This window comes from Myxine glutinosa, chromosome 8 (assembly GCF_964187855.1).
Source record: "Myxine glutinosa chromosome 8, kmMyxGlut1.1, whole genome shotgun sequence".
NCBI lineage: Eukaryota > Metazoa > Chordata > Myxini > Myxiniformes > Myxinidae > Myxine > Myxine glutinosa.
Window position 1 is genome coordinate 34019116 of NC_136268.1, and position 12448 is coordinate 34031563.

The 12448-nt window shown below is 43.7% G+C and overlaps 1 protein-coding gene across 1 annotated transcript in view; it reads left to right on the forward strand.

Moving 5' to 3' along the window:
* Positions 1-12448, forward strand: part of LOC144893366 (exonuclease mut-7 homolog) — a 67786-nt gene that overhangs the window by 21839 nt on the left and 33499 nt on the right. Inside the window, exons 6-8 of the mRNA XM_078783948.1 lie at positions 845-898; positions 1113-1252; positions 6066-6166. Of these exons, the coding sequence (XP_078640074.1) occupies positions 845-898; positions 1113-1252; positions 6066-6166 (295 nt within the window). The remainder of the gene's footprint in view (positions 1-844; positions 899-1112; positions 1253-6065; positions 6167-12448) is intronic.

The following is a 12448-nucleotide window of genomic DNA, read 5'->3' on the forward strand; positions in this document are numbered from 1 at the left end:
ACACAGATGTCATAAAAACCATCTTTATTAGGAAACCTACATGTATCAAGCTTATAAATAGCACAGTGACATCCTGTATCATCAAGGAATATTACTTGATGGGTAGGTTAAACACTTTCCACCATTTACCTTTACCCTGCCCTAATCATCTGTCGAGGGGAAACCATAGAAGCAGTCAAGTACAGCTAATTTACTCCAAGGCAAACAATAAACCACGGTTTGAGTTATATGCAGGCTTGTGAAGGCCTCTTTCTATATGTCTCCCACTTTTGTCCCTTTCATCAAGCCGGCTGAAAGGTTTGAACTTTGCCTCGGCTGAACTGCAGAATGTTATTGCAGATCCCAGGCCACCCGGAAACCTTCGGCTTGGGTCGGTCATTTATGCCACGGGTGGAGAAACAAGGAGGTGGAAGCAATGGAGGAAGTTGTCCGCAGGAAAGGAAGGTTGTGGCTTCCAGTGGCAGTGATTTAGTGGCGTGTTTGTGCTGGGGTTTTCACGAGCTCAAGAGCACGGCCTTTGCGAACGCACGGGGGCGTGGGAAGCCGCGATTTCCATCGTGACCTCGTTTCCGGCTTAGTTGACAGCGACAGGAGGACGAGGTTGAACAAGGGGTTGTGAGTGTCATTATGGGCTACAGGGGGTTAGGGTGACATAAAAAAAAATTAACTTCAAAAGGAAAGAGACGAGGTTATGGGAAAAGAAAATACAGGACATTTGAGTTACTGCGTAAAATAATTCTCCATATTAAATTTAAAAAACATTTGGGTGCTTTTTTATGCACCAAGTATCAGGGGATGAACACCGTTGAATGTTCTGATAAATGCAATGTGGTGTATTTTCCAGGCTGCGAACCTTGCGCTAAAACTTGATCTCCAACCATATTTAGACTTCAAAGAGGTAAGATGCAGACATACATTAATTGTATATGCAAAAAAGAAACGCATGTAATAAAATTTCTTATAATTGTCATTTTATCAGTTATACCAAAACTTTTTAGAAATGTTCTGAGGTCAGCATCTTATGTTTTGTTATTCTAAACTTTGCTTCACTTACTTGCTGGGAGAAGGCAAATAACAAATGGAATCTCTTCCTCAACTCGTTCTCCTATCAGATTTGCGAGCCTTTGTTGCTCCAAGACCAACTGCATATTGTGGAATTGTACGTGGGAAGCAGGGAAGATGCGCAGAAATGCCTCGTGCAGCTTCTGGACTCGTGGTGCGCGCCGGACTTCAACCGTGAGGTCCTTTTCCGGTGAGGTCCCGTCTTTGCTCGGGGGTTTCTCCGAGCAGCCGGAGTCGTTCTGTGTTCTCTCGTTTGTTTACGTTTCAAAATCGAGCAGAGATGCGTGCAACCGGCTATTACGGAACATCCAAGAATCAGGGGGCTTAATTCCCAGAAATCTCCAGGACGATTGTTTACTGCAGTAGCCGTGTGCCCTCGGTTTACGTAGCGTCTTGCGGAAGAAAGAAACATAGAAGAGGTTGTTAGTTTTGTCTCGGTAATGTAATCTATCCGTCATCGCTTGCTAATGCAAGCTTGTGAAATAAGCTAATGTTTAGTCTGCTTTTATAGACTTCCCACTGAGTTTGAATTTCGACTTCTACAGCATCCTCAACAATGCTCCTATAAGAAGCAAAATTGTATTGGATTGTATTTATAGAATGCATTTGTCTCCAGTAATTATTTAAAATTTTGAAAGGAAACATCTTTGTGTTTTTAAACTCAACTGGACTATGGCCAGCTGAGTTTTTGTCGGCACCCAGTGTCCGTCCGTCGTCTGTCTGTCTGTCTGTCGTCTGTAAACAATTCGACGTCTACGCTCTAAAAGTCACAAATATTGATTAAATTTGATGAAACTTGTTATGCAGCATCTTTAAGATATAAACTAGTTTGGGATTGCATTTGGGCGTTGCACGCCCAAAAATGGGCGTGGCAGGGCGGCCATATTGAAAAATCAATTTTTCTCATATATTTTTAGCACATATAAACTATATAGTTTGTGGTTCTATTATGCATATTCTAACCATATTGATATAGACCAGTTGAGTTCAGGTTCCCTGGAACCTCTAGTTCTTGGGGAGTGTTGGGGGGGTGTGTGTTGGGATAGAATCTTAAGTGAAACATATGTTCACACACTCGTGCAAAAAGAGCATGCTTGATGAAGTGTCACATGGGAAGGAAAGTCCATTATTCATAAAGATAACTTATCACTGTGATATCAAAATTTTTTCTTTATTTTTCAAACGGAGATCTGCAAAATGACTCCAAATATTTAAGTTCAGTATGGTCTTTGTGAAACGTGCTGTGTCGGTTTATTTTTGGGGATGAAATCGAAGGTTGCTATTTCAATGTGAAATAAACGTTCGTTCCAAAAGCCAATTTCACTTTTCTACTTCGATCATTGCCAACTCAATACTGTACCATGCAATTTATTGTCAACAATTGCCCTTGTTTACAATAGGTTATTATTATTATTCTCCTTTAATGGCCACAATTATTCTTCTGTTCTTGTAGGGTTTGGCCAGAGGAAACTTGGCGTAAGTCTTTCACGAACTGACTGGCCAGGCCTGACGTTCGACTAAGGTTAGGGCAGGAATTTGTAATTTGCTCACGGGGCAGGAATTTGTAATTTGCTCACGGTGCCGGAGATAGCTCACCTACTTTTCACGAAGGGCACCTTTAACATTCACCAACTAATATCAGCAAATGGGACTCCACTTCAACGTCTATCTGAGGGACAGCACACACATTGATCCCTCGCCCTGCCTGTGAAACACCGGAATGACAGTTTGTATCTGGGTCGGGATTCAAACCCAGGCTAGACGGCTTATATGCGAGTGTTTTTACCTCTGGGCCACCCTGCCAGCCAGCCTTTGTTTACAATACAAGAGCAAAAAAAAAGAAAGGAATAAAAAAAGTCAATTTCCAAAAGCAAAGGCAATGGTTTACAAACAAATTGTCTGCGCGTTTGCATGTGTGCGTGTGTGTGTATATATATTTAGTTATTTTGTGATGCAGAAGACCCGAATATTGAATAATACAGTAATTTCAGGTTCAGTGATTAAATCGTAAAGCACCTTGGCAAAGTAGCATTTGGAAACTGACATCATTATTAGGGATACAATCCTTCTGGGATGGGATACAATCCTTCTGGGATGGGATACCTATTCATTTTCTTGTTTTTTAAATTATTATTATTACTAGCAGAAGTACCCGGCGTTGCCAGGCGGGGGAGGGGAGGGTGGGGGGAAGGGGGAAGGAGGGGGGGGGAGGGGATGAGGGGAGGGTGGGGGGGAAGTGGGGAGGGGGGAAGGGGAGGAAGGGGGTTCATATATATGCTGGTGGGTGACTGTGGCGTTCATCACGTTTCTGAGTTGAGTGTGATGCCGATCAGGAAGAAGAAGAAGCTGTACTACCAATTTGGTACACTTCCGGAATAGTTTGATTTATTTGTAATCAAACGTCTGTTGATTGGTTTGTATTTATTTATGCTAATGTGTACTTGTATATAACTGTCATTAATTTGAAAAAGCTTAGGCACTATCGAGCATTTTTATTTTTTTTTTAACTCCAAAAAAACGATCTTTTTTCACAATTTTTTTTTGGCCTAAAACACTTCCAGGCACCCACTGATGAACCTCTGAAAGTTTGACGAAGATCCGTTCAGCCATCTCTGAGAAAAATGGCGACAGACAGACACAGACAGACAGAAGACACACACACAGACAGACATCTCTCTCATATAGTGGACTAGCAGAAGTATCTGGCATTGCCGGCAGGGGAGGGGAGGGGGGAGAGGGGAAGGCGTGGGGGGGGGGGGGGCGAAGTGGGGAAGGGGAGTGGAAGGGAGGCAGGAGAGGAAGGGGGTTCATATATATGCTGGTGGGGGAATGTGGCGTTCATCACGTTTCTGAGTTGAGTGTGATGCCGATCAGGAAGAAGAAGAAGCCGTACTACCAACTTCGTACACTTTCGGAATTGTTTGATTTATTTGTATTCAAATGTCTGGTGATTGTTTTGTATTTATATATGCGAATGTATACTTGTATATAACTGTCATTAATTTAAAAAGGCTTCGGCACTATCGAGCGATTTTATTTATTAATTAATTTATTATTATTATTTTTTTAACTCCAAAAAACGAACTTTGTTTTTTCAATTTTTTTTTTGCCTAAAACACTCCCAGGCACTCACTGATGAACCTCTGAAAGTTTGATGAAGATCTGTTCAGCCATCTCTGAATAAAACGCGGACACGCACACACAGACGTCACGTTTATATATATATATAGATTATTCTTCCGCCGCCATTTTCAGGTTTATTCCCTTTAAAATTCATTCTCTCTGCAACCGTTTGTCCGATTGACACAAAATTATCACCATAGTATGCACCTTCTCATGCAGATTTTTCTTAGTTGTAATTGTGCCATCATATGTCACATGGTATGAGCACCATCTTGGAAAAAAACGATAAACATTGAACCTCTATATTTCTGAAACCGCTCAATTGGGGGAGGGAGGGAGGGAGGGGGGGGGGGGGGGGATGAAACATGGCTCATTGTAAAACACTACACCTGGGTTGTTATTTTATTTGTCAACAAGTGTTGTTATTTTAAGCAGAAGAAGAAGAAGAAGAGGACATCATGGTTCACGTGTCCGATCCTAGCGGGGTTATGCCAAAGCGGGACGGATTTGATCCCGGTCATAACTACCCCGTTATGAAGTGGCCCGTTGAAGATGCCCCATCTAGTTACCCTTGCCTGAGGAGAGTGTATTGCATTTGAGTCAGTTTGTTTGTTTGTCTGTTTGTCTGCACAGAATCTATATAATAATAGCGTAAGGACTCGACTTTGTTTTCCCTTTTACGCCGCACCCAGTGACCCGATGCCCACGGCACTAATGGATTTACTATCTACGAACCGCGCTCTTTGTTTATCACGTGCAGCCATACTCGAAAAATCTGAATTAGCCGACGTTGGGGCCCAAAAGCATCAGATTAACTGCCGATACAACGCCATCGTATTGGCGTCTGCTGGGCGAAGGCGAAGCGAGCCGTCCGCTGATTGGACAGTCGAGTGGTGTGAACATGGGTGGTGTGAACCAAATGGTCTTTTTATTCCCTTGAACATTTTAAATTAGGATATATAAGGAAACGTCTTTATCGTCATTTTAATAAAGTTAAATGGAGTGACGTTGCGATACTCGGGGTGCGTTGCACTCAGAGAGGTGTAGCAGGTGGCGAGACGTAAGGAAGCTAGCTTAAAGATAACGAGCTGAAAACAGACGAACGATATGTCAATCTCTTTCTACACCGAACGGAAATAAAAGTATGAGAGCGGGAAGGCATGGCCTGAGCACTTCGAGCAGAGAGGACTGATTGGACTTAACTTAAAGAGAAAAAATGGGAGCTTAACAGAAGAAGAAGATCCCATGAGCGCTCCCCTATGCCATCCATAATGGTACACTCTATCCATACACCACATCTTCCCTTCCGTGGATGTTCCACGGGTTTCGGCTTGTAAATATGATTTTCTCTGCAACCGTTGGTTCGATTGACAGGAAATTTTGATCCTTAGGAGCAACTCCAACCTGTATAAATTTTTTTATGAGAATTATGATGTCGTAGGTTGGTATGGGCGTCATCTTGGAAAAACGGAAAAACTTTGCACCTCTATATCTATGAAAGCGCTACATGGAAAAAAATTGAGACATGGCTCATTGTAAAGAACTCTCCATGTGGAATAACATATGTTAATGATGATGTCATAGGTGCCCCCATTATGACGTCATAATTCGACAAGTACAAACTTCATCCGATCAAGATAACATTTCCTGAGCGTCATCTCGAGATAAATTGGTGGAGAAAAAAAAAATGAAGATGACGTCATCGGTCACGTGGTTCAGCCGCCATAGTCGTTTTAACACAGCCAAAAAAAACCACTGAAAACACTTCCTGGTGAGGGTCTGCAATTTCTGATTGCTCTTTCTACTGATTATTATTATTATAATCATTATTATTTTGCTTTTACATTTTAAACAAAGGCAATCAACTTGTGTGTATGCAGGCAATACCAAGGTTTACCGCAATTGAAGAAAGAACACCTACAGCCTCAAAAACTCAGCAAGAGTCTTTCTCGCCTGCTGAAGACGTATGACATTGGTGCAGGTGCGTTTTTATACCCCATTTCTTTTTTAGTCTGTTTATCCCGGTACGTCATACTCAGCCGAGTTCCTTGTGATTGAAAGCTGTCTGCTCTACCACTCATGTGCGTCCATCCGTAGCCTCTACTCAAGAATGACTGGACCCATTTCTTTCATATTTGGCCTATGTATATAATATTATCTGGGCACGAGGCACGTTAAATGATTTTGAGGTCAGAGCAAAAGTTCATGGGACACACACAGTTGTTCCCAAATTTTGGCGGTTTGTTAAAATTTCTTATAGGAGAGAACATTATAAGATTATAAACATGCTTTTGTGAACTTTTTTTTTTTTTTTTTCACTTTACCATCTCCACTACCAACACACAACTTTTATTTATTGATTGATTGATTTTGTTTATATATGCTTTACCATCATTGCTACCCAATGACCACCTTTAGACCACCTTTAGAGGCCATTTTTCCCCGCAGAGCAGTGGTTGGCCTTTCTCGGGCACCGTGGTCCCCTTTTTGAAGCAATGTATTATGGCCGGATGCCCTTCCTGTCGCCAACCCCGGGGTAGCAACACACACACACGCACACACACACACACACACACACACACACACACACACACACACACACACACACACACACACACGGATTCTTGCTACATCCCATCTCTTCCCTTTGTTTTTCTACATTGCTCATTCTCAATCTCCTGCTTTCCATCCCTACTTATTCTCTTATTTAGTTGGGTGATACAGAAGTGGTTCAACCCGACCATTTTCCAGAATGGCCAGTATATTTCAAATTGTACACAAATAAAGTGAAAGTCGATTTCACACTGAACTCTCTCTCAAAAAAAGAAATTTTGAAGTGTGTGTTTGTTTGTTTGTTTGTTTGTTTGTGTGCATCATTGGATGTTATCTCCATATATGGGCTTCAGAAGGTGGAATGGATGTACATTTTCGGGATGCATCAATTTTTGTAGAACATTTTGTGAATGGTGAGGAGTTTACGTGTTTCTAGTTTATTGATTTCCGCTTGTGGCCAGTTTATTATTCCGCAGCTGTATTTGAATACTGGTATTGCGGATTGGTTCATGGATTTGATTTTGTTCCTTGGAGAGGGTTGTTTTCAGGATCAGCTTCGTTCTATGCAAGTATTGTTTGGCATTTGTTTTGTGCATTTGTTTGCGACATATTTGCAACCCTCTTCTACTCCAAGGTATTTGTATGATGGTTCTTTTTCTAGTTCCAGTATTGTTGCATTGGTCGATTTGTAGCTTGTATGAAATAATATTCCAAATGAGGTGTTGCCATTGTGCACCGTAGGTCCGTCCATCCATCTCCTATTTCGACTGTTTATAAAGTAATAAAAATATAAAACAATTTGGCAGCAAGGTCCCGCTCCTGACTGGTGACGGGGATTGCAAAGATCATTCCGGTCACATGACCGGATGTGTGTCAAAATGGCGGACTTCGAAAATTCCTTCAAAATGTTTTTCTCCAGACACACCAGTCAGAATACAACATGCATTTTAAGGCCATTTTCCCTGCTAGAGCGGGGGTTAGCCTTGCGGTCCCCATGACAATCTTCTCCATTTTGCCCTATTTTCTGCATCTCTCCTTGTTTAACCCCCTTGCCCGCATTTCTTCTTCCACCATGTTTAGCCAAGTCTTTCTCGGTCTTCCCCGTCCTCTACTTCCTTCTACATCAATTTCCATCACTCTTCTCAACCAGTCACTTTCATCCTTCCTCAACACATGACCAAACCATCTCAGCCTGTTCCTCTTCACAGCATCAATCACAGGCAATATTCCCATCATCTTTCGCAATTCATCATTTGTCTTCCTCTCTCTCAACGATACTCCGCACATCCATCGAACCATTCGCATTTCCACCCTTTCCAGCCTTCGTTGCTGCTCCACGTTCATTACCCATGTCACGCTCCCATAAATCATAACACTTCTCACACATGCAGCATACACCTTTCCCTTCAGCTTCAGCGACGCTCTCCTCCTCATCAGCACGCCACTCAGTTCCCGAAACTTCTTCCATGCACATCTCACTCGAGCAACCGTTGCCGAGTCTGATCCACCTCCTCCATTCAGCATGTCTCCGAGGTAGCAAAACGTTTTCACACCTTCCAGCTTCATGCTGTCTCCAAGATCCAACTCAACATTTCCTCCATCTGCAGCTCCCTCTGTGCACACCTTACATTTGAATGTAGCTGCCACACTGGTTAATGACCCTCTCAGACCACTACATTTTTGATGAACCCACTCAGCGCACATTGTACATTGAATGGAGTTCACTCCGACACCCTTCCTGCACACAGCACACGGCCACTTCCCAGTTCTTTCCACCTCACCACATGCTTTACCACTTGCCATCACCTTCGTCTTTCCGATATTCACCTTCAGACCTTTTGTCTCCATACATTCCTTCCACTTGTTCATCTTTTCCTTCAGTCCATCCATACTTTCCGCAATCAACACCAGATCATCTGCATACAACAACTCCCATGGTAAACCCTCCTTTACGTTCTGAGCCAGCACCTCCATCACAGCTACAAATAGTAGTGGACTTAGTACCGACCCCTGATGCACTTCCACCTTCACCTCAAACTCACCAGGTAGTCAGAATGCTACCAAATTTTGGTTACAACATTAGGCCAGGGTAGGGATGCTAAATTGCGGAGGTCACGCCTATTACGTGACCAGAAGTGTGTCAAAACTGCCGACTTCGTAAATTTTTGGGGGAAAAATTGCGTAAATTTCTTCCAAAAAAAATTCTGCAGACCCAACAGTCAGAATGCTACTATATTTTGGATTACAACATTAGGCCAGGGCCCAGATAAGCTACAGGTCCAGTGGTCCTATCTTTAATTTGTCTGTTTTTCTTTGTTTACCGAGTGTACCCAATCTTGGGGAGTGTCGTTGAAGCTGAAGGGAAAGGTGTATGCTGCATGTGTGAGAAGTGTTATGATTTATGGGAGCGAGACATGGGTCATGAATGTAGAGCAGCAACGAAGGCTGGAAAGGGTGGAAATGCGAATTGTTCGGTGGATGTGCGGAGTATCGTTGAGAGAGAGAGGAAGACAAATGATGAATTGCGAAAAATGATGGGAATAGAGCCTGTGATGGATGCTGTGAAGAGAAACAGGTTGAGATGGTTTGGTCATGTGTTGAGGAAGGATGAAAGTGACTGGTTGAGAAGAGTGATGGAAATGAATGTAGAAGGAAGTAGAGGACGAGGAAGACCGAGAAAGACTTGGCTAAAGGTGGTGGAAGAAGAAATGCGGGCAAGGGGGTTAACAAGGAGAGATGCAGAAAATAGGGCAAAATGGGGAAGATCGTCATGGGGACCGCAAGGCTAATCCCCGCTCTCGCAGGGAAAATGGCCTTAAAATGCATGTTGTTGTTGCTGTTTGTCTTGGTTTACCCAGTACAAATGTGCACTGAGCACACGTATCTAGGCCAAATTCCATTTGTATGTTGGCGGAGTACCTTTTCACTAATTTCAGTTGTAGGTGTAACCCATAGAAAGGATGCTTTCTCTCATGCCGGTAAGGAATCCTTGGATAGAATGACATGTGAAATGGCGGAAGAGTAATGAAGTGAAGCCTATGTGAATGAGGTATGAATTATGGTGTGAATCAGTGATGAACTCTCGAGGTCTGATATCCTGCATTTAGTGCCTAGCGCAAGTTATGTTACAAAAGGCCGTGTTCCTGTGATTGGATCGAACGTACAAAAGGACAAAACATGATTATGAAATATCATGTTTGTATTAACGGATTTTCTGAAACTGTATTCGTAAACAGGGGACTCCATGTATGGCATGATATTTCAACACATGGATTGGTTATGAGAAAACTTGGTGGATGAGTTTTGTGTGTTTTTTTTTTTGTTTTTTTTTAAATGTACGTGTATGTATGGGTATGTGGCAAGAACGTGCCAATTCGATTTTGTTTCATGTCCGGATCCAGATCCGGCCTATCAGTTGGATAAAAAACTCAAACTGTTCAGCATGGCACAGTTATGCGCTCCACTGAGGGTCGTTGAAGTTTATATTTTGTTTGTTTTCAGCAGCCATTACCTATAGGTCTTTGTCTTCAAATTACGTATGTATATATTGTTACGGTTTTTAGAACCTTCACATGTAAATTTAGTAGTAAATTCCCTTATAAATGACTCCTGTGTACATTTCCCCTTAATTGGCTGTTAATTGAAATAATTGCACCCTAGTTAGTCCACATTGCAACACGTAGCGAATCATAGGCCCTTTTCATAGTTATATCATTATTATGTGTTTCAGGTAAGGCTGTGTTTCCAATAGTCGACTCTACGTTGCATCAATCAAATGAGATAGATCCCTTTCAATATCCCCAATGGCCTCCTAAAAGTGCCAGTAAGTTGCATGGGGCTGTGTTTACTGGCTCCACATCGCGCCAAAACTCCATTGCCCACGAGGCCAGGATCGGAGAAGAAGGGCGTGGCCCCACCTCGTCATCAAAGGTGGAGCCAGAGGGCCCTCGTCATCAAAGGTGGAGCCAGAGAGCCCTCATCATCAAAGGTGGAGCCAGAGAGCCCTCGTCATCAAAGGTGGAGCCAGAGAGCCCCTAACGACCAACCAGGCTCCAAGGGCGTGGCAAAGAAACGTCTGGTAAATTCGAGAAGGTTCCAAGGGCGTGGCAAAGAAACGTCTGGTAAAATCGAGAAGGTTCCAAAGGCGTGGCAAAGAAACGTCTGGTAAAATCGAGAAGGTTCCAAGGGCGTGGTAATGATAATAAAAACAGAGAGAGAGAGAGAGAGAGAGAGAGAGAGAGAGAGAGAGAGAGAGAGAGAGAGAGAGAGAGAGAGAGAGAGAGAGAGAGAGAGAGAGAGAGAGAGAGAGAGAGAGAGAGAAAGAGAAAGAGAAAGAGAAAGAGAAAGAGAAAGAGAAAGAGAAAGAGAAAGAGAAAGAGAAAGAAAGAAAAAGACGGTGAGAAGGTATCAGTTGAGAGGATCGTCCATCATTCATCTTCGTCATTTGCTTGGCGCGAACATCCAGCGGCGAGTGAGAGTCGGCACGCTCGTGGGCGATCCCAACCAGCACTGACAACCGGCTTTTCGCCACGGAACCGGAGCGTGGACGCTCAAGCGGGACCCCGACGTCGTGCCGCGATACCCGGACCTCCCTGCCGCCAGCTGTGTGGACCGACTACCCTTCTCATCCCTCCAGTCATTCCTGCCTGCAATTCCCTATTCGTGTGAGTCTGTTTGTATTGTCCTGTGGGTATAAGTAAGCCTGTTTAAGTATTGCACTGTGTCTTCTTTTCCTGTATATTACTTTTATTGCTCCTCTTCCTTTGGTTTTTGTATAGTTAATAATAAATACCTGTTCCTCCTTACTTTGGTTTCATTCTCGTCCGATCGCTTTCGTGATTTCTTTCAATTGAGTACCCGTGGCACGATTTTGGCCGAACCGCTTTATAATCGGGTTTAGTCCATTGCTAACGGCTCGGATTCCGGATTGCTAAACCGCTCGGCAAATACCATCTTGTCCGGGATTCGAGCGGGGCCATCCACCTGCTTTGTGGAGGCATTGGCGGAGGTGTCCGGGAATCCCTTGACCAATCACCTTGGCCAATCCTATCCCACAAAGGAGCGGGGTGGGTCCAGGAACGGAGACGGCCAGCTTAACAAGACAAGGGGGATTAACCCCCCCCCCCCCCTTGCTAAGGGGAGTGCCGTACTCCGGTTCCGTAACAATATTTTTGGATAATCTTCATTGGCTTTTAGCTTTGGTGTGTGTGTCGTTGGCTGTTATCTCCATATGCGGGTTTTTGGAGGTGGAACGGAGCGCTCCCAGGTCTGTGTGTGTGTGTGTGCGTGTGTGCTGCTAGCTGCTACCCAAATGCATGTCATTCAGCACAACTACTGGTTCCTCCTTCCCCCACCAAAGCTGTCACCCTGGCCCAGTTCTCGCTGCCCACAAAGCTGTTTTATTCTGCACGTGCCTGGATCCCATGAAGCCCGGCCCTATGCAGGCAGAGCATGGCAAAAAGAGAAGTCGCCATCCAGCTCGGGCGTTTGTTCTTAGCATTTTGGGATCGCCAAAACCCAACAATCTTTAAGGCCAGGCTGCGTACTAGAAGATCCACACCACTCTTGGTGCCATGTGTGTAGTATTCTGCTTCACAAAAGGTGCTGTGCATGGCTCGGCTCTCATGACTTTTGAAGCCTTTGTATTTGGCGTGGTCTTGGATCGCTCAAACCTCGGTCTCTCTCATCCTCAACAGTCAGAACCTTGCAA